At 36.5% G+C, this 23,946-nt stretch overlaps 1 protein-coding gene across 6 annotated transcripts in view; it reads left to right on the top strand.

Annotated features, from left to right (window-relative positions):
* GRM5 (glutamate metabotropic receptor 5) overlaps positions 1-23,946 on the top strand; it is a 682,630-nt gene that overhangs the window by 460,981 nt on the left and 197,703 nt on the right. For all 6 annotated transcript variants that reach the window (XM_043994303.1, XM_043994304.1, XM_043994306.1 and 3 more), the window contains one exon: positions 17,919-18,154. In XM_043994303.1, coding sequence (XP_043850238.1) covers positions 17,919-18,154 — 236 coding nt within the window. The remainder of the gene's footprint in view (positions 1-17,918; positions 18,155-23,946) is intronic.

Raw genomic sequence — 23,946 nt, 5'->3', positions numbered from 1 at the left:
TTCCCATATGCACACCCACAGAACCTAGAGGCTGGTACTGAAGGAAACCTTTTTGTCATCTTCATATTTGGTTACCATGGAAGGGAAAACCTAGGTGAAGAGTGAAGACCCTCAAACACCACAAACTGTTCCTAGATTTATGTTTTTCTGTCAGTTGAAAAATACTTTACTTTTGGTTATCTCTACAACTCATGGGTACTTTCTCTTCCTACACATTTTTTTCTGGCTGTATGATTTCATATAGTTATTGTTCACCCACTTCAATTGTATCCAATTCTCCTTGACTCCATTTGGGGTTTTCTTTGCAAAGATACTGAAGTGGTTGGCTTGTCATTTCCTTTTCCAACTCATCTTAAAGATGGGGAAATTGAGGCAAACAGAGTTAAGTGACTTGCCCAGTGTTACACAGCTAGTAGGTGTCTGAGGCCACATTTGGACTCAGGAAGATGAGTTTTCCTGACTTCAGGACCAGTTCTCTATCTGCTTCACCACCTAGCTGCCCCTTTCATAGAGAAGGGCAGTCCTATTAAGGAAGCTATATCCACCATTACAGATGCTAATTAAAAATTATTCTGCAGCTTGTAGTCATTGAGAGCTCCCTGGAACACTGAATACAGGTCTTTCAAACACAAAGGTCCCACATCAAGTCATTATGCCATATGTCCTCTCCACAAGTAATAGGCATTCAATAAATATTAAGTTCAAATGAATAATAACAGAGGAAGAGAAAGGAGAATCAAGTGAGGTGAGGAGTCTGCCCTATGCTGCATGTCTCCTCTTTCCTTCCTCTTCATTCCCCCTAATTGGCCCTCCTCATTTGGGGTTTTCTTAGCAGAGATATGAGTGATTTACCATTTCCTTCTCCAGCTCATTTTACAGATGAGGAAACTAAGGAAAACAGGATTAACTGACTTGACTCACTCATGGTCACAGAGCTAGTGAGTGTCTGAGGCCAGATTTGAAATTGAGTCTTCTTGACTCTAGGCCTAGTACTTTTCACTAAACTACCTCTCTTATTAGAATTCCTTAAATTAAAAAAAAGAAGACAGGACCTTTAACTTCTTGTATGAATGCCAGAATGAATGAATAAGAGAGTGAAGAAATGAAACAGCATCTATTAAGTAATTCCCAGGTAGCAGGCATGTACTAAGTCTTTGGGATATATAACGATTGTACCTGCCATCAAGGAGCTTTTTGCATTGTAATAGTGGAAGATAAGACAAAGGTGAGCAAAGGTACTGGGAGATAGGAAGCAGTTTAGAAATGAATGGCAATGGCAGGGTATCCTGGTTCTTGACTAAATAAAGGAAAGTTTACATATCTGAGTGCCAGGGGAGAGTTAAAGTTCTAGGAAGAGGAAGATGAGAAAAATCACCAAAATGCTTTGAAATGCATATATAACACAGAATACCCATGTTGGTATTCTTTCCCCCTGCCTTTTGGAATAAAATGTCTTTAGAGTGAGTCCAATGACAAGCTTTTGGCAATACGACTTCCAACCAAACTTCTAATAAAAATTCCCATCCCTTGAGGCTGACCTCAGCTAATTTTAAATCTGATTAAACAATTGACAGTAGGTGTGAGTCTCCACTAGGTTTAAAACTCTTGAGTATTTGGTCCCTAAAGAGAAGCTCATTAAGGAAATTAATTCTTCAGTTGGTGAAACAAATGGAGAAAAAGTTTTGTATAGAGGCACCTTGTGTGGTGCTTGGGATTGCCTATGCTAACCTTCACCTTCTCAGTCTTAGTGTGTGAAACAGATGAGGTCAGCAGTGTTTATAGTGTGCAGCTGCTGTAAAAGCATCCTTGGGGACCCAGCTGATTCCAGGCTTCTCTAGGGACTACAACAATTCAAATCATGGGGAAAGAAGGACTATCTTAATCCTGAGCTTTCTTTCTCAAGGCCAATAATTTGTTATTCTCTGGTCACTAGACCTGTACTCCCAAATGCATTGCCACTTCCTGAATAATCTAGCACCAAGGTACACTTCTTTTCCTCTACCCAAACTAGACCATTTTAAATTTTAACTGGAGAAATTTATTTGGAGAGAGGGGTACATTCATGATGTATAAATACTTAAAATACTACCAAAATATCTGCTGGGTGCATAAATATTTTTTTTCATTTTGTATTAACAGCAATTATTTTCTCTTCCACCCCAATTCCTTAAACAAGAAAAATTAATTCTTTCCTTGTAACAAATATACAAAATTAAGCAAAGTAAATTTCCTCATGGGCTATGTTTAAAATGTCTCATTCTACAACATAATTACATCACCTCTCTTACAGGAGGTATACGACATATTTTATCATTGCTTCTCTGGAATCTTGGATGGTCATTATATTGATGATACTTCTTACAGTTTTCAAAATTGTTGGTCTCCAGTGTCTTTATTTTTATTTTAAATAAATTGTCCTTTTTTTCATCTCATTTCATTCATCCTCATTTTATAAAAACTTCTTAATGTTCATTTTTATAATATTAATGTAATAATACCATTTCTTGATTCTGCTTAACCTTTCTGGATCAGTTCATACAAGTCTTTTTATGTCTCTTTGAAGTCATCTGTTTCTTAATGGTACCATCACATTCAGCCATTCTCAATTTAAGAGCATCACTTTAATTTCCAGGGGGTTGTTGCCTTGACAAAAAGAGCTGATATGTGTCTTTTATACATATACTTTTTCTTCTTTCTTTGATCTTTTTGGGGTATTGGAATAGCAGTTTTATAGATGGGCTAAATGGCATGCACTGCTGAGTGACATTTTGTGTGAAATTCCAAATTGACTTCCAGCGTAATTGTACCCATTATAAATATACCAATAGAGGGGTGGACCCTTGAATGAACCTGTTTTCCCACAGTTTAATGGTCCTGTTGTCCAAGAGTCCCTACAACATTTGGTATTTTCCTTTTTTTCCTGATATTTACCAATCTTATGAGTGTAAGATATAATTATTTTAATTTGTCTTTGTATAAGTATTAGTAATTTGGTAGGCTTTGAACCTTCATGTGACTTGTGTGACTTGACAACTGCATAGTATGACAAACAACTGTCCAGCATAATTAGTTTATTTTTTAAGGAAAAAATGTTCTTCCTTCTCCATTATATATTACAATGTATATAGCTACCTTCTTCACTAAACTTTTCCTCTATTCTATCCAGCAATTAAAACTCTCCAAAAGTTTATGAAGAATTTTGAGAAAAGGCAAGCATAGAGTATCCTACTAATGGGGTGACATGTTATAGTTCTTGGCTTGAAATTATATAGATCTGTAATGCTTTTAATACACTTTACATGAATGATGTCATTTGATCCTTAAAATAACTCTACAAGGTAGATGCTGTTATTGTCATCAGTTTACAAATAAGGAAACTGGAACTCAGAGAAATTGTGACTTTCCCGCAGTGTCACATCCAAGGCAGGATTTGAACCCAATCTTCCTGACTCCAAATCCAAATTCATTACATCACAGAAAACATCTAAATATTGATAGGGAGGCTGGTAACATTATTTTTTTTGTGTGGGGCTATGGGGGTTAAGTGACTTGCCCAGGGTCTCAATTCCTTCATTTCTTCCTTCAATTCTCCTTAAGAACTTTCCGTTTTTTTTAGTCATTGGTCAAAAGGTCACATCTTAAGAATATAAATAGGTAAATTAGTTTTGTAATTGTTCTAAAAAGAACTCTACAAATTCTCCAAAAATAGACTAGGGAAGAGAAGAGCACTTTCCAATCCCTTTCCTGGTACCCTTACTGCAGAAGTGAAAAAAAAAAGCAACATCAGATTATTTTGTATTTTTGTCTATTTGTTGAATCACTATGCCTATCATAGCCTTCCCCAACCATCTACAAAAGAAAATAAAAATATAAACTAGTGTAATATGTCTTTCTTGTGATTAACTTCTACTCCAGTGGAGGTGGTCTCAGACAATGGAATGATTGTCAAGCTCATCCTCAAAACCTTTCCATCTTCTTCGGGCCTGCCAAAGATTGCATTAATTGGCTTAACCTTTATGAATACATGGTAATCTTCCTGCCATGATAAGACATTAATATGACACTTCCAAGGTATGGTTTAGGAAAGAATATATCTGTGATTGTCTTAGCTGTATTCAGAGAGATGAGAATAATTGTTAAAAAGGATCATAGGACCATAGATTTAGATCAGGAAGCATTTTTAGTCCTTAATTCCAACCCAGCCATTTTGCATATGATGAAATAAAGACAGAGAGAGGTTAAATTACTTACCCAATAATACATACATAGTGGAAGAACCAGCATTAAAATCCAACTTTTTTTTTTTTACTCTAAGCATTGATGTTATATGGCATAAGGGTACATTGGGACTGATATAAAGGTTGAGGCAGCCAGATGGCATAATAAAGTGGTATATGTATAGGTAAAAAGACCTGGGTCTGAATCCTGACTCAGACACAGGTTATGTGACCCTGGGCAAATCATTCAACTCAGCCTTAGTTTCAAATGTTATATAGTATAAAATAGTACCTATCTCACAAGATTATTATATGGATCAAATTAAATAAGAAAAAAAGTACATGAAATGCTTTGAAAACCTTAAAGCATTATAGTATAAATTTTGGCCATTATAATATTAACATGTGACAAATAGGAAGTATAACTATTCAATACGATTCTGTTCTGAACATATTTATGAAAAAGGGTCATCTTCAAATAGATCCCAAGTTGAGAGAGAATTGAAGCCCAAGACAAGTGGGGAGATAGGAAAAATGTTTCTAGCTCCTTTGATTTATTCATGTCTCCAGGTCCCCAAAATATATATATATCCCCATAGTGAAAGAACTGGTACATGTAATCACAAAGCTGATGTGAGTAATCTTTACACAGTCATGGTGAACAGAAAACATTTCAGAATGGAACAGGACAGAAATGGAAAAATACCACGATTTCTAAAGGGTTTAGGGAGCTACAGACCAATGAAGTAGACATCCTTTTGCACCAACATTAAGAATCAACTTTTCTTTAAATGATTTATGCCTAAAACTAGAAAAGATAATCACTAGGAACAGGAACAAATGGACAAAAAACAATTCACATGAAACTAGCCACTTTTCCTTTTAAGATGAAACATTTTCTATCTCTTAAAACTACTTAAAATTGGAACCTACTGCCTTGTTAAATAATGAGCTTCCTGTCACTAGGAATATTCAAATGACCAATTCCTCCCATCCTCCCACATTTAAGTAAAGTCTATTGAGTAATTTTTTTTGTACTTTTTTTTTGTGTGTGGGGCAATGACAGTCAAGTGACTTGCCCAATGTCACACAGCTAGTAAGTGTCAAGTATCTGAGGCTGGATTTGAACTCAGGTACTCCTGAATCCAGGGCCAGTGCTTTATCCACTGTGCCACCTAGCCTCCTGAGTAATTTTTTTTAATGTAAAGATGAGAGTCTGTATTATATCAAATTACCATTTGTAGGTTTGCCAGAGTATTCAATGTTAAATAGAAGGACCCTCTAACAATATATGGAAGAAATAGTTGGAAGCAAATTTTTGTTCTTATTTCCAGAAAGGAAAATATGAGTATCAAAAATGATTAGAATTACATTAATTCTCATATTTCCTTGGCCCCATATATAAAATCAGACTATCATGGGTTGAGGGGGGAATGGAACAAGCATTTATTAAGCATCTAGTATATGCCAGATACTCTGGCAAATGCTTCACAAATATCTTATTTGATCTTCACAAAAAACTTGAAGTAGGGACTATTGTTATAGCTTGACCCTGGACAAGTCCCTTAACTTCTCTGTTCAACTCATTTTCTTTATAAAATGAGGATAATAATTGCACCTACATTGCAGAGTTGTTGTAAAGATCAAATGAGATAATAATTACAAAACACCTAGCATAGTGCCTGGCACATAGTAAACACTACACAAATCTTACCCCTGTTGTTTTTGTCCTTATCTCAAAGTTGAGGAAACTGTGGTAGACAATAGTTAAGTGATTTTCTCGGGTTCACACAGCTAGTAAATTTCCAAGCTTGGATTTAAACTCATGTCTTCCTTACTCCAGACCCAGTGATCTGTGAACTATGGTGCCTCCAAGCTGCCTCAACCTACAAAATGAATCCAAGGAAATCAGGATAAAATATATCAAGACCACAATTTTAGTCAATTACCTATTCTTCTCCACCCCAAGCACATATTTGAATTAAGCCATGCATTGATGTTTACTAGTGATTACACAGACAAATATGACTTCTATTAGAAAGCTCAATATCTTTAGATGCTTTTAAAATTTTATATTTAGTTTCTAAGACCTACACCATTTAAAAAATATATTATATAAAGATATGTAAGCAGTCAGTAAACTCCCACTCTTACCAAAAAATATCCCAAAATATCTGTTAAAATTCTATCAGTTAGAGATTTGGCAGAATGGTAATTACATGTGGGAAGAACAGCAGTTTCCATGATAATTATGTGGGCTGTGAACAGATTTTAGAAAAAAAAAACAACACTGGGCTACAGCCTAATGAATGCATTCATTAACCTTAATGGCATCAGGTAGAAAATGGGGAGAGTCACTCTGGAAGATGACAGTCAATTCACCCTTCTGAAATAATTAAAACTACTGAATACAATAGTGGTGTTTCCCCTCTTTTATAATGAATGGAAAAGATGAGGTGAAAAGAAAGAGGAGTTTGTTCACATGCCATCACCAGCAAAGAGAAATGTTTTTGATTGAGTTGGTTGAAAGTGCAGTCTAGATCTTAATGTTCTAATCTTCTGAGTCTGAGAACATTGTTGGTGTAAGATGTAATGATGTTACCATACTATATATAGCTTGGGGCATAGAATTATCAATGAGCTACTATGGTTTATTACAAACTGAAATTTATTTATATGATGCAGCTGTCTTTGTCCTGCTACTCCCACCTACCATATGTTGTTTGTGGTTCAAGGTCTCAGAAGGAAAAAGCTCTCTGGAGACTGTGAAGTACTGCTGGGTCACAGAGCAGTAAGCTTCCCTGGAGAAAGATGGCCACATAATTGTTCAATCTTTGTTCCTTTATTATTTAGCCTTACTACACTTTTTTATAGACCATTATCTTTTACACCCTTCAAGATCACTTCAAGACCTTTGCGCATCACATTTGACTGGAAAGATTTTTAAAAGAGTTGGGATGGGGGGCAGCTAGATGGCGCAGTGGTTAAGCACCGGTCCTGGATTCAGGAGTACCTGAGTTCAAATCTGGCCTCAGACACTTGACACTTACTAGCTGTGTGACCCTGGGCAAGTCACTTAACCCCCGTTGCCTGCAAAAAAAAAAAAAAAAAGAGTTGGGATGTTGGCCCTGGCATGGTTTATGATTATGTTGTGGTTTAGAATATGCAGCACACATTCATCTTGGGTCTACTTGACTTAGCAATTGCCCCTGACCTCATAATCAAATATATGATGTACCATGCTTACATGAGAACGTTTCATAAAAAATAAATGTATTTTATTATTTTCCAGTTACATGTAAAGATAGCTTTTAGCATTTGTTTACATAAGATTTCCAATTTCAAATTTACATGAGAATTTTTACAAATTTTAGGAATATTACAACCAAGCAACAGTGACAGTGTATGTATGTATATGGGGCCAGGGGAAATAGATAATTATTTCATATATAGGGAGGTTCATAGATTTAGATCTCTACAAGGTACCTCAAAGATCATCTAGCTCAACCCCCTCATTTTATAGAGAAGGAAACTAGCCTACAGAGCTTAGTGACATGCACCAGTAGTCAATGCTAGAACTAAGGTCTTTGGATTCCAGTATCAACTGTTTCTACTGAATAATGTTTAGATCATTCTTAAAACCTCTTCTAAGAGAGGCACTGAACTTGCGATTGATTACATCTCATACTTGTGATCAGAAATCATGGATGTCCTAACAGTCCCTCATTTTTCCTACTATGCCTGCTCTCAATACATATGCTTCTGCTGCACCTTTTACCTTAAAGAGAACATCCTCCTTTAATTCAGCCCCAACCAGGGTCATGGGATTGTAAAGTAATATGAATTGTGCTAGTTTCCATAGCAACCACACTAGCTGTGTGACCCTGGGAAAGTCACTTAAACCTCATGCTTCATTCATAATCACCAACCAAGATACATGTAAAGAAAAATGTTAAACTTCTACAACCACTTCTACATAGAACAGTTGTCATTCTCTTTCTTTGTGATGTTTTAAGAACTTTTATTTTCTTTTCAGTAAATACCTGCAGAGGTATCTACATTGTTGCAAAACCTTATTTAGATAGTGAACTTTATTATCCACAAAATGCTCTGTGCTCACTCAGTATCTATTATGACCATTAATCTGCCTTCATGTGCCAGTTTGTTAATACAATAGATGATAAAAATACTAACCATAAATTTCCATAATCACTGATGGTATTTACATAATAAGGAAATAATTGCCTATAGTGCTAAGCCTATAGTGTTCTATTATTGTTGCTGCTTGTCATTTCATGAGTGCCAACAGCACTCCTTTTCTTATTCTTCATTTTATAAAAACATAGACTGAGTAAAATAAGAAGACTGATGGGATGCAGGGGTCACAGAAATCAAACTAACCAGTTAGTTGTGCTAAATAGAAATTAGGTAGGAACTAAGACTAAAAAATGACCTGGAAAATATAAGGAATAGATCAATTTTTTAAAGTATCAGGTGAGCTTTGGGAAAACCTAGGAATTAGAGATTGATGGTGTAAAAATGTTTCAGGTCAGATTAAATAATTGATTGTATCTCCGTGGTAGAAATGGAAAGACTGAAATGATTTGTGGTAGAATGGCAAGTTATACCAAATGTTTTCTATGCTAAGGTATAATTGGGACAACAAAATAAATAAAAGATGGAGTAGAAGGGCTTTCTTCAGTAAAATCATTTATTTCTACTTCTGCTCATCAGAAACATCCCATGGTAGTCACTACATATCTTTTTTTTTTTTAATTTATGTTCATGGGGGCAGATACGTGGCACAGTGGATTCAGGAGGACCTAAGCTCAAATCCATCCTCAGACACTTGACATTTACTAGCTGTGTGACCCTGGGAAAGTCACTTAAACCTCATTGCCCCACCAAAAAACAATAGAAAAATAAAATTATATTCATGATTCTCTCCAAAATTAACAATAATCTCTTGATTGGTTAATTTTATTGCCTCTCCTCAATGTTCATGCATTTCTACTGTTCAGCAGTATTTGACACTATTGTGTTTCTTTCCAGTCTTTTGTGAATTAGTCTCCTTTGTTGCCATGTTGTAACATTCTCCCCTGGTTCTGTGCCTTCCCACAATCGATTCACCTATTCTTAGGAAGTACACCTTCATCAACTCTGCCTCATAGAAGTGTGAGCTCTCTTCAACGGTCAACTCAAGAGGCATGATCTACAGGGAAGGGATCCATCACAATCTCCTCTCTAATTATTGCTCATTCCTCCCACCAGGAAGATAGATAGATAGATAGATAGATAGATAGATAGATAGATAGATAGATAGATAGATAGATAGATAGACAGACAGACAGACAGACAGACATCTCTATCTATAGACATAGTCAATTTTATTTTTGTTGTTTTCACCTAAAATAATGTAAAGTCTTTGGGTGAAGAATTGTTATCTATTTAAGAAATCTCTAGTACCTATCTCAGTACCTGGTCAAAGTAGATAATAAATATTTGTAGAATGAATTATCATAAGGCAGCACAGGGATGTAGTTAACATTCTGTATTCTTCTGTTAGTAAACAACAAAAGGTAGATAGCCATGATAAAGTTATTCTTGGAGATACTACCTTTGTGACCTTCCAATATATAGAGACCAATAAGATGGTAGGATCATTGATTATTTCTAATGTCCCTTCCAACTCAAAATTCTACAATTCCAAGAACTCACTGAAGTTGAAGTGTGTTGAGAGGAGAACTTTCAACTCAGGGCCCCAGATTTCTGGCTAAAAGTCTCAACTATGCCAATTGCTAGCTATATGACCTAACTCATGCTCATTAACTTCACTAGGCCTTACTTTCCCTTATCTATAAAATGGGGAGAATTGTATAACTTTACTACTACTACTACTACTACTACTACTACTACTACTACTACTACTACTACTACTACTACTACCACCACCACCACCACCACCACGAATACCACCAACTACTACTGCTGCTCACTACTTCTACTACTGCTACTGCTAGTACTAAAATAATAGCATTTAAATAGTAGCTACTATGTGCCAGGCACTGTACTATGTTGTTCAATCATTTTAGTCATATCTGACTCTTCATGACTCCATTTGGTGTTTTCTTGGCAAAGATACCAAAGTGATTTGCCAAGTTAATTGACTTGCCCAGGGTCACACAGCTAGGAAGCATCTGAGACCAGATTTTAATTCAGGTCTTCCTAACTCCAGGCCCCATACTGTATCCACTGAGCCATCAAGCTGTGCTAAGCACATTGCAAATATTACCTCATTGGATCCCACAACAATGGGAAGAAGTGGGCACTGCTATTAACCTCATTTTACAGATGAGGAAACTGATGCAAAAAGATATTAAATGTCTTGTCCATAGTTGTACAGATAGTAAGTGTCTGAGCCTGTATTTGAACACAGGTCTTCCTGCCTCCAGATCTACTGCCCTATCCACAGCTCTACCTAACTGCAACAGAATTATTGTATCAAATAAGATAATATATAGTAAAGTACATTTTCACCCTAAAGCATTAATTTGAAGGTAAACTCTTTTAAAAATTTTTCATTGTTACTTAACTGCTATCTTAAAGTCATCCTCTCAAGGCAAGTTCATATGAATATAAGCTAATCAGGAATATATTTAACTTAAAGTTTAGGATATATCAATTTAGCCAGACATACTTCTTGATCTCTTTTTGACCATAGTCCTCAAAAAGATTTTAAAATTGAAATGACTATATGATAAAGGCCTTACCTACACAAGGCTCTTAAATTATAGTTTTGTGTTCTATGTCAGTAGTGAACAAACTTAACCCCAGGCTACCCATTTTATACAATTCACACATGAATAGTTGTTGCTGTTAGTGGTGATTTTTTCACATTTTTTAAAAATTTTTCAGTTCATGTTCATTCAATATCAGTTCTTTCTCTGGAAGTAGATAGTATGCTTTATCATTAGTCCTTTGGGATTGTCTTGGATCATTGTGTTACTAAGAGTAGTTAAGTCATTCAATTGCTCATAGAACACTATGCTGTCACTGTGTACAATGTTTTCCTGGTTCTGCTCACTTCAATGTGGTAAAATAATGGAATTTGGCAGAAACCTAGGGGTCCAACCTGAATGACCTACTACTGTTTAGAAAACTGACTAGGGATGATTTGATATGGGCCACACCTGGCCTGTCCTGAGTGATGTATGTTGCTGATGTCAGCAGGGGAACCACTCCCTGATCCAGCTTGAAGGACCTCCCTTTTGGGGTAGGGGTGGTAAAGGTAGAAAAGGGAATGCTCACTGAGTGGAGCTCTTCTTTCCTGTTGGTGAGCTTTTGGGGAGTGGACTAGAGAGGGGATTTCCTGTTGGTTTCTCCTGTGGGCCTTGCCAGTTGGTTTTCCTATGGGCTTTTCCTGTCAGTACTGCCTGCATAGCTGCTTCCTATTGAAACTACAGACCCCAAGTGGTGAGTTAATAAAATGATCTGGCTCTTTGAATTAGCTGAGCTGGAATTGAGTTTGGGGATTGTATAGGCCTTTGCTAGAGATAGGGAGCTCATCCATTTTTTTCTTTTTCTCTATTCCCTTGTCCTTGACTTTATTAATTTCACGTTTGCTGTGTATTTTATTCCTACTAATAAAATCTGATTTGTTTGTGGGAAAGAGGCTGTTAAACTCCTTTCTTATTGGCCTGGGAGAAAAAACGAAAAATGTCAGTTCAGAGGGAAGGAAACTTTGGACCTAGAGGTCACTCATTATTTTCTGAACCCCAATATTATGGCAAGCCACCCAATTAACTCTCCCCATATTAAATTTGGTCCCTCCAGTTTGACGAGCACCAGGAGCTAATGAATCTGGTGGATTTCTTTAATCCATCCCACCCACCCCTTACTTGGCCATGAACTAAGTGGATCCCTCCCCACTGCCTCCTGAATTTAAATAATCTCTCTTACTTTTAAATGCCTCTGAAAGCCTTACCTCCAGAGAAAATCCAGTCCATTTTAAAAGGCACCATGATTGAATTTTTTTTCCTCATATTTTTCCTCATTGGAGTATCTTGGGACTACTTAATGTCCAAGTTCAAACAGATGGCCTACTCAGTATTTTCTCATTGATGAAACATCAGTATACATCAGTTCATATAAGTCTTTCCAGGTTTTTCTGAAATCATCCTGCTCATCATTTCCCATAGTACAATAATAATCAACCACAATCACACAGCACAACTTTTTCTGTCATTCTCCAACTGATGGACGTTCCCTTGACTTCCAATTATTAGTCACCACAAAGAGTTGCCATAAACATTTTTGTACATTTTTTATTTTTTTATATTTTTAAATACAATAAAGTTATATGCAAAAATGTAAAAAATTATTCTGAGGCGGCCTGTATAAAAGCAGCAGAGCAACTTTGCCTTTTTAGATTTGAGCTGCAGGCAGTAGTTTTCCTACCCCTGGTTCATAACAGTAAGACCCTCTCATGGGAAGAAATAAAAAGGATTTTAAGATCTCTATCCTGATTCAAATATAATATTGTTCTTTATGTTGTTGTTTTTACTGGTGGTGGTGATGGTGGTGGTGGTGGTGGTTGTGATAATGTTATCATTTTGGATTGTTTCAAAGGTTTCATCTCTGTTAGGAATCCACAGTATTGAAATTCCCTACACCAATGCAGATCAATAAAGCCTCTAATATTGTCTAGGGAGCCAGAGAATTGAATGAGTTCCCCATGATGACATAGCAGTACGTATCAGAAACAGAACCTGAGCCCAAGTTTTCTTGAATTCATGCTCAACTTTGTATCTATTATGGCAAACTATGTAACTCACTGATTTCATAGTGTCTTTTAAAAATAAAAATCCTTGAATGTATGAATGTAGTGTAGAGACATAATAAAAAAGGAGAGTATGATGAGAGATGGGTAAATTAGTACTCTAAGGTCCTGACACTTTCTTCTGAGGGAATATTACCTACAAGAGGAATTTATCAAGACATTCTTTGTACATGTAAAACCCCATTAAAGTCAACAAATGAATTGTGAAGGGCAAATAGGGCCCATTATAGGCCTACATTTCTTATATAATATCCCTAATAATAGTCTTACATAAGAATGAACTAGAATTAATAAACAGAGCAGTTTCACATTCAACTTTCATGGAGAAGGGAGTCTGGTCATGACATAGTTCCTGCCCCATTTGCCTGGTGCCTATGTGATGTCCAGAATGCTAATGAGAGTCACATTCCCATAGCAATGGGATAACAAGCATACCCAAAAAGAAGGGAAGGCATTAATACAATAATACCACTTCATTTTAACCTGCCAGTTTAAAATAAATCTTCCTGAGTCTGAAAAGGAACATTGCAGGATGGGAGAAAATGAACTAATGTAATGAAAACAATAAGGAAAAGGAAACTGCCTTGAAAGCTTCTCTATTCCTCCTGGGAAGAAGGTATACACATAGAGAGCTACATGCCACAAGAAGCTTTCCCAAGAAATTATATTTTATAATAACATCATTAATATCTAAAGGATATCACAAGGGAAATATATGACCAGAAAAGGCAATGTTTCAGTTATACAGCAAAAGCAAGGTTTGATCAATGGGTAGTCTTTGTGCTTTGGACGAAATAGCAAGAGATAATTCATTAGCTATTAGCTAGGATTTATATGGTCCTTTAAGAATTGCAAAGCATTTTATAAATATCTCATTTTGTCCCCATAACAAGCCAAGGAGGAAACAAATCTATTATCTTCAGTTTATATATGAGGAACTTGAGGTTAAGTGATTAAGCAGGGTCACACACCACTGGTAACAGAAAATGGATTTGGACTCAAGTTTATCTGATTCTAGGTCCAACAGTGTGTATAGTACAAGCTAGAGGGAGGCCCAAAATGAAGATAGCCAGGAAGGTTTTTCAGCAGGAGAAAAATAAGATTAGCATAGGATCGGAAGCCAAGGGTATGTTAGATCTACCCCTTTGGAAGGGGTTCCAATATTGATGAGATCATGGATGAATCAATTTTCTCAAGTTATTAATATATGAAGAACAAGTCCACACCCTAAGATCTATGTTGCCTGATATAATTAATATGTCCAGCCTATCTTCAATGAGGTCAGCCCTTCTTCCAAAATGGATGCAAATACATAAGAAAAGCAATTCTAGCCCTCAAGGTGCTTACATTCTAATAGTGGGGGATAATATGTATGAGGAAATGGCAAGGAAGAGAAAGTCACAAGAATAGTCATTAATTCGATTATTCTTGTCAAATGGAGCAGGGTGGAGATTGCAGAGTAGAGAGGCAGTTTTCAGTGGTCAGGAATATTGTATTGTTGGTTGGCTGAGGCTAGTAGCTAGAGCAATTATCTTGGTCTCAGGATATAAACAGGAGCTTACCACCCTGAAATCATGATAATTGTTTGGGCTAACCTAATTATTGGAGCCAGTCAATATGGGGCCTGCAGAATGAAAAAATGAGAATGAAGTGAACCTACCAGGTTCACAGAGTTGGTATATGGCAGAAATGGTATTTGTTACCTGGTTTTCCTGGCTCTGTGGACAGCTCCCTACCCATTGTCAGGATTCATCTTATTATACCATGCTGCTTTGTCACATAGATTATTTGGGGGGGAGGAGGGATAATAAACATTTTATTTAAAGTTTTGAATTCCAAATTCTATCTGTCCTTCCCTCTCCTCCCCCCTACTCCCTGAGGCAGTAAGCAATCAGATATAGGTTATACATATGCAATTATGTAAAACATTACTCTATTAGCCATTTTGTAGGAGAAAACTTAAATCAAAAAATGAAAGAAAGTGAAAAATAACATGCTTCAGTTTGTGTTCAATCAATATCAGTTCTTTCTCTGGAGGTGTATAGTATGCTTCATCATTAGTCCTTTGAGATTGTCTTGGTTCATTGTATCGCTGAAATTAGTTAAGTCATTCACAGTTCTTCATCAAACAATATTGCTATCATTGTGCACAACATTCTCCCAGTTCTGCTGTCTCCATTATACATCACTTCATTTAAGTCTTTCCAGGACTTTCTGAAATTATCCTACTTGTCATGTCTTATAGCACAATAATATTCCATTATAATTATATACCACAGCTTGTTCAGGCATTCCCCAATTGATGACAATTGCTTTTATTTCAATTCTTAGCCACCACAAAGAGCTGCTATAAATATTTTTGTACAGATAGGTCTTTTTTTCTCTTTGTTGTGATGTCTTTGGGATATAAATCTAACAGTGTTCTTGCTAGGTCAAAGTTCATGCACACTTATCTAGCCCTTTGAGTATAGTTCCAAATTGCTCTCCAGAATGGTTGGATCAGTTCACAACTCCACCAACAGTGGTACATAGATGTTTAAAAATAACACAGGGAGATATATTTCATTGTTGTTTTTTGTTCCCCTTTTCCCTGGCATATACTAGGTGTTTAATAAATGCTTATAGACTGATCAATTATTTTAGACAAATTATTAATTTATAAATAACCCCTTCATGATACTACAACAAAAAGCAATCCCAGAAGGAAAGAAAAAAAGTAGGGAAAATATTTGAAACTTTTAATGCTTTTAACCTAGTTGCAATTAGTTGAGTGTTATTTCCAATTGAAACATGTATACAAACATCCCTGATGGAAAGAGATTTGAGCAGGTTTATCTCCAAAAAAACTCTAGGCTATATCTCCATCTCAGAAATTGCCCTCTCCTAGGACATGAAATACTCAGTAATTATCTATGGCTTTATTCCTCTAGTGAGATGGATTATATTTTCCTCATTAATGGACAGTGTAATTTTAAATTTTATTTTATGTTTTGAGATAGATTGCACAAACTTATTTGATCATCATCAATTCTCTATGTTATGTAAATTACATTATAGTAGATTTCTGGGATGGAAAATTGTTTTCTCCCCATGTTCTCTGTGGAATGTCACTTGTATTCATTGCCACTTTTTCTTGGTCCAAGCTTGCCAGTCCCACCCATTCCATTCCACTTTCAATGCAATAGTTGCAGGGTCATTTGATTAGTTGGTATGCAACATTTGTACACCTCCACCTGGTAACATATCTAAGCAAAACTGCCCATCCCTTCTAGCAGTTTCAAGTCTCTATAAAATGATTTAAAGTTTTGTGGTCTCCCAACAATGTATATTTATTTTTCCTGTGGGTTGTTTTATAGGATGGACTCTTTGTCCCCTGCATGGTGTTTCATCTTAGGTCTTGTTCTAATAGAAGTTATAGATAATAGTGTTGTAGATAGTGGTAAATGCCCAGCATATTTCCTTTTTAATTTTTGAATATTAGTTGTAGACTATGTTCTACAACTTGTGTCTTGGATGAAGAGATCTTGTAGAAAGAGTTTTCTCCATTTCTTTTTTCAGACTTACCTAAGGAATTGTCTTCAACTTTAAAAGATCTATGAGTTCATAAATACAAACTAGTTACTTAGTCACTTCTAGTCAAGGTTTCATCACAGTATTCTGGTGATTGTTCCCTAATATTACCTTGGGGAACAGACAGAAGATCTTTACACAGGTTTATAGTTGAATTTTCTGAAGTTTGGTCAAGCCTGAAGATTTCATTTCATTGCCATAGCTATAGACTCTGTGAGAGCAAGACCCATGTCTTAGCTTTGTAAGGAATGGGATTTCATGCCCTATCTCAGTTAATCGAATGTAATCAGTTTAAAGGACTGATGAAGTTTTAAATAAGTAAACAAGAAGTTTTAGGCCCTGTGAGTCCATTAAGGGGTGTGATTCTTTTGGGTTCAAGAAAGAACAGGTGTGATTGGTTAGCCAAACAGTATGACCATACCACTGGGTGACTTAAATAGTGGGGAAATTTCTGTAGTCAGAATCCAGCAACGAAGCAATCAATCATTAAAAAGTTCTATGAGTGCCTGGAGGAGACAGACCCTTGTGCCTGTACCAGAAGACAGGGGGAGGGCAGGTTAGTCCAAAAGAAGTGCCATACTCTTATTATCATTCCCCCTTTATTTCATCTTATCAAATAAACTGGGCCATAGGAGACACACATCCATCCACGAGCAGTGAGAGACATACCAAGGCAACAAGGAGAACAAACAGAAATAAACAAAGACATACACAAGCAAAGATAAATACTGAAAGATATCTACTGGAAAGATAAAATGGTTCCAGGGAATGTGATCCCTAGTGAGAAAAAGAGTGCTGGTTCTGTAAGCTAGGAAGGAATGAAACACCATAGTCCAATAGAAGCTACAGCTCAGGGTAACATCATGAGGACTCTGTGATAGGACAAAAGGATTTCCTACAAGCAGGAATCACAAATTATCCCTTTGTCACACCTCCAGTATTTGCTACCACTTACTACTTTCCCATTTTAAGTTTGATCTCATTCTCCTCAGTGATCTTGTGTATGTAGGGAAAGAGTGTGTCCCCATTTTGGAGTAAATGTAAAACATTTTGTAAACCTTAAAAGTGCTATATAAATGTCAGCTCTTATTAGTATTACTTATTCCAATGTTTTGTATCAAAACTCATCATGGAAGTCTTTGTAAGTTAGAAGGAAGTCTTGGTTACACTGTTCCCCATTGTAGCCTTGCATCATCCAATAATTGTAAGAGAGCTGCAAATGAATGCACTTGAGTAGATTATATCTGTTTCTCTAAGCTCATGTATTGCCTCCCTTTCTGTGTCTCCCACAGTGATGGCTGGGCTGACAGATATGATGTGACAGAGGGATACCAACGTGAAGCTGTTGGTGGAATCACAATCAAGCTCCAGTCTCCTGATGTAAAATGGTTTGATGATTATTACCTAAAACTCCGACCAGAAACCAACTTACGAAACCCTTGGTTCCAAGAATTTTGGCAGCATCGCTTCCAGTGCCGGCTGAAAGGGTTTTCACAGGAGAACAGCAAATACAATACCACTTGCAACAGTAAGCAGAGACTTATTGTTTGTCTTTTAAAGGGAAGAAAATGGAAGTCTTGATTGAAATGGCCATACCTTTGGGAGATGTAGCTGCAATTTACTCTATAAGATGAATATTGTGTAAAAAGTCAATTCTGTTACTCTCAGTACTATTTGGATATTAGCTTCAGAAGATATATAGCCATTGTTGAGATTGGAAGTTGTCAGATACATAGATGCCCTTAAAGAGCATGAGAAGTAGAGTAGGAAAAAAACCTCATAAATTTACCTTGACTATAGGGTATTATGCTAAGGATTCTGTAGCAAGCATGACTGAGGCAGCTGTTTATGGATTATAAAACAGACTAATACCTATCATCAAAGCTTTCTATATTAGATCAGCAGGCTTCAGGGATGTGATCTAACATATGGTTATCAAAATCTTTGCATAAGAAGCCATGACATGGGAGTCAGCTAGGTGGTGCAGTGGATAAAGCACCGACCCTGGATTCAGGAGGACCTGAGTTCAAATCCAGCCTCAGACACCTGACACTTACTAGCTGTGTGACCTTCATCAAGTAACTTAACCCTCATTGCTCTGCTAAAAAAAAGCCATGACATAACAGAGTTTTGATTCATTGGCAAAACTATTATATATTCAGTTATTGGATTAATTGGAATGATGATTTGTTAATCCAGTAATCTACAGTAGTAGATAAGAGAGTGAAAATAATGAAATAAATGGAATAATCAAATAAAATACAGTTATTAATCACTTACTGTGTGCCAGCTAAATGCTAGAAATGGCACTACATGATAATCTTCTGTATCTGCTATTCTGGTTTTTTTTTTATCAAATCAGAAGTGAGTTGTGAGAGCAACAGCAATAATGAGTTCATTTTCTATAGCATTTGGTAGGTGTTCATAATAATGATAATAATTTGCACTTATAAAGTACTCTATTTTATGGCTTGATGATCTATATGTGACATAGAACTATTACCAAGTAAATACAAGGTAAGACAAGGAGGTAGACTGTTCATCTATCAAGAGAAAAGTCTGACAAAGTGCCAGCCCAAGTTCTGTACTAGTGCTCATAAAATATAAAGACTAGGGGTCAGCTAGGTGGCGCAGTGGATAAATCACCGGCCCTGCATTCAGGAGCACCTGAGTTCAAATCCGGCCTCAGACACTTGATACTTACTAGCTGTGTGACCCTGGGCAAGTCATTTAACCCCCATTGCCCCGAAAAAAAAGACTAGAGGGAGGCTAGTAAGCCAATGGGTAGATCTTTCTGGGGGATATATGGCTGAATCTATAGTCAAGAACTTTACAAGTAGAGAACACATGAATGGGTTGCTGTCTTACCTAATTCAAATCAAGGCAACAAGCATTTATTAGGCATTCAGTGAGTGGAAGATACTGTGCTAGGAACTAGGGATATAAAAATGAAAAACTTTCGGACTAAGCACCTATTGTACCATCCTAGTAATATCATTCCTGACTGAGAAATCACTGAAAAAGTCATGATCACATGTCCCATTTGTCAGGCTGGAGACAATGCTCCATAGGTCCAAGACATATTACACTCATAGAATATGATTTAAATATATAATCACTTCGCCATTGGTGAAGAAAGGCAAACAAATCATGTTTTAATATGCTATAAAGTAAATAGTTTTATCTGAAAAAAATCTTTGCCCTAAAGGAGCTTATTGTTAACAAAAAGGAGCAAGTACTTGAGTGAGGGATAATAAGATCAATTTGCAGTATCTCTTCTGTGCTTACTTACCCACCTTCCACTTTTATTAATAAGTGGGGAACATACTTTCCCAACTTCCACTTTTATTAATGGGTGGAGCAGCTAGGTGGTGTCAAAGTTCATAGAGTGTGGGCCCTGGAGTAGTCATCTTTCTGAGTTCAACTGTGGCCTCAGACAGTGTACCAACTGTGTGACCCCGGGATGTCACTTAATCCGGTTTGCTTTGATTCTTCATCTATAAAATGAGCTGGAGAAGGATATGGCAAGTGACTCCAGTATTTTTGACAAGAAAACTCCAAATGAGGTCACTAAGAGTTGTACACTATGGAAACAATTGAACAAGGGGTGCACAAAGATACTTGACTATTTCTCCTGTCAAGGTAGCCCAAGGGTCATCAGTCTTATGCCTCCCATATGATGTCTTAAGCCCCCAATACTAATCAAGAATAATTCTACTAGCTTTTAAGAAAGTATTTACTCTGAAGATATAGCAAAAGCATTAGATATAAAACAACTCAAAAGAGATGCAAATGAGCAGGAACATTATCCTTCATGCAAAATCTTTGGGGAGAGTGGGTTCAGGCTTAAAGTAAAAATGGAAATAAGGCATATGCCTACTAACAAATATGACCAAGAGATACTATGAACTCTGGCCATGAAATTCTTTATCTTTTCCCTTCAAGAATCCCACCAAGGGGCAGCTAGGTGGTGCAGTGGATAGAGCACCGGCCCTGGAGTCTGGAGTACCTGAGTTCAAATCTGACCTCAGACACTTAATACTTACTAGCTGTGGGACCCTGGGAAAGTTACTTAACCCCAATTGCCCCACCAAAAAAAAATAGAATCCCGCTGAGTTCCCTTGGGATAAGGAGCTCCCTTGCTCGTCTGTGATGATTTTTCACTGTATTCTGATGCTGTTACTATGGACTTTGGTTCCTGAGGGGTTCTTTGGACATAAGAAACTCATGTTAGTGTGGGCCTAGCTCACCTATGACCTCAGAAGAAAATTACTTGGTCAATTATGTCTCCAGATAAGTATGCACCTAAGATCAGAAAAAAAAATCAACACAAAATATACAAAGAAAACGGACTCCATTTGGACACAAGCACATGAAGAACATGTGAAGAAATACAGTGTGGTGGCCCTTCTCCACCTAGCATATCATAGCAGTTTTTCTCATAGGAAACTCTCTAGGAAAATGTGAAAGATCATCCACTCCAACCTTTCATATACACAGTATTTCATGAGCAACTAGATCCATGAGTCATAAGTTCCTTGGGCTTTTGTTGTTATTTAGTGATTTCAGTCATACCTAACTCTGTGAACCCATTTGGGTTTTCTTTGCAAAGACATTGGAGTGGTGTGCCATTTCTTTTTCCAGCTAATTTTATGGGTGATGAAACTGAGGCAAATAGGGTTAAGTGACTTGCCCAGGCTCACACAGCCAGTGAGTATCTGAGGCTGCAGTTGAACTTAGGTTTTCCTGACTGCAGTCCCAGCACTCTATCCACTGACCCATCTAGTTGCCTCTCTTGGGTCTGTGAAGATGATTATAAGACTTTTTAATCCTAAATGATCATGTCTGAATATTGGCTCCCTAAGTTTCCACATGTTGGTTTGCAACCAGACAAGGAATATCAGGACCATGGTATGAGGACTGAGCCCTCATTGGCCAGTCCTCCCACTAAAATAGAATCATAGCTTTTGAACTAGAACATTATTTCAGTTTTTACCATTCCAGTCCTGCCAATCTCTATAGAACTCCCTGGAATTGCTTTTCTTTTTATTATTTAAGAGATCTACAGTCATTTGGAGCTGAACTTTTAAATAAGTCTCTAAAAATATTATAGCCCTTTACTTTCCCTGTCACCAGTCACTGGTGGAACCTTAGTTTTTGGAGGAGCTGTGCCTGATAACCCAAAGTATTTCAGAGTTTGTTTGAAGCAGAAAAATGGCATATATATATGTACATATATATGTACTTATCTAACTTTTTAATGAAGTAGAAGCATCTGGATATGTAGTACAGATGTTTCTACTTCATTAAAAAAACTACAAGTACTTTTTTATAAATCTAAAGTACTTAAAAACATTAAAACAAGTAAATGGAATCAATGTTAAATACCTGGAATACCCAGAAAATTATAGAAAAATTAAATTATTATCTAATAATTCTATTTCTGTCTATTTTGGACAAATTTCTCAAGACTACATTTCTTTTTAAAATCATAACCTTGACAACCAGTGTCATTCAGTCACTGCCTTCCTTGACATGAACTCTACCTGTCGCCCACCTCCTGACAAGATTATGACAGCTTGCAGAATGTTAGTGGTGTCCCAGATGCTCAGATCTCTTTTAAAACTAGCTAACATTACATTGGCTTAACAAGCTAGAAACCTTCCTCCTACAGTCGGCTACAGATAACTAGAGTTAATCATACTATCTCTCACATAACTGTCATTTTCATCAGAGAATCCCTCTCCCCACCCCCATTACCTTTCATTTGAATGTTCTGATTCTGCAACAAAATGTTCAAGCATACCACTTATTAATTTGTTAAATTAATCATAAAAATACATGCCCTTTGGTAGTTTACATGTAACCTGAATTGATCTAATTTCAAATAAAACAAATTTTTGTGGGTCTTTTCCCCCACTATTTTGCTTAAGTCTTATTTGGGAGAAAAATAGCATACCAATTTCTGCCTTAATTCAACACATCTATCTTTGAAGCCTGACTGTTCATACCACAAAGCCCTAACCAAACCTTGTGGCAGCTTACTGGAATTGTAGGCAAAGCATTAGAAAGTAATTGTCCCTTAAGTGATCACTTTATAAATCTAACCATAAGAAAAATAAAGTAAATGTTACAAAGACATGGGGTAGGGGGAGCACTTAAATAATGTGGCTTTTCCTCATGATTCTCTTTTTCATCTTAATCTCCATTGAATAGGAAGTCCTAGATTATTCTTTGAAAAAAGGTTTATTTATTTGTTTGTTTGTTTGACTTGAAAGCCTCAGAGGACAAAAATCCAACATGAATTATACACATTTAATCCAGAATAGTTATTAAAGGTCATTTGTTTATGAGTTTTTAGAAAGTATGGCATCATATCCAATCCAGACCTTAAATCAATGTCTTTCTGTACAACTTCCTAAACAAGTCAGAATTCAAACTCTACTTGAATAAAAAGGATGTTGAAGATTTCCCTAATTACTAAAGCAATGCATTCTACTTTAGGACAATCCTAATTATTAAAAGGATTTTCTCTGTATCCAACCTAAATTCACCTCTTTGTAACTTCTACCCACTGTTTCTATTTTTCCTTTGTGGCCAGGAAGATTAAATCTGTATCCTCATTCACAATATGACTTCAACTATTTTAAAGAAGTGAACACATCTCTCCAGATTATTTTCTTCTCCAGGGCATCCTTGGTGCCTTCAACCAATCTGGCCCATTGTTCTAGCTGGGACTACTAGACCATATTGTATCCTGATCCATCTGGCTAACATATTAGCTGGCCCCATCCAGGTTTGTGTTATCCACAAATCTGAGAAGCTATACTTTCATCTAAGCCATCTACAAAAATCCTGAATATAAATAGGTCAGAGACAGATCTTGTTTCTAAAGACTTCCTTCCAGAATGACTGAGATAAGGATTACTAAACCTATGATTTCATTAGTCTAGAGAATACTTGAATAGGGCTACTCCCTATACCACTGCAGTCTGGCACTTTCTCTGTGACTTATAACCTTAGAGAGTTGCAAAAGTAATTGAGAGGTTAAATGATTTCCCATGGTCACAAAGCCAGTATATGTCAGAGATGAGATTTCAATTCCAGTCTTCCTGGTTTTGAGAAATGTATATCTTAAATGTGCATAGCTATTTACATATTGTCTCACCCTTTAGAATGTGAGCTCCTTAAAGACAGAAATAGTATTTTTACCTTTTTTTTTCATTTTCAGTGCTTTATAGTGTATATGGTACAAAGTAAACAGTTAATAAATACTTGTTCATTGATTGGTTGATATACTACACTGTATAATAATCACTA

The sequence above is a fragment of the Dromiciops gliroides genome, chromosome 3 (genome assembly GCF_019393635.1).
Source record: "Dromiciops gliroides isolate mDroGli1 chromosome 3, mDroGli1.pri, whole genome shotgun sequence".
Lineage (NCBI taxonomy): Eukaryota > Metazoa > Chordata > Mammalia > Microbiotheria > Microbiotheriidae > Dromiciops > Dromiciops gliroides.
Note: the sequence above shows the minus strand (reverse complement) of the source record. Positions and strands in the feature narration are given on the sequence as shown.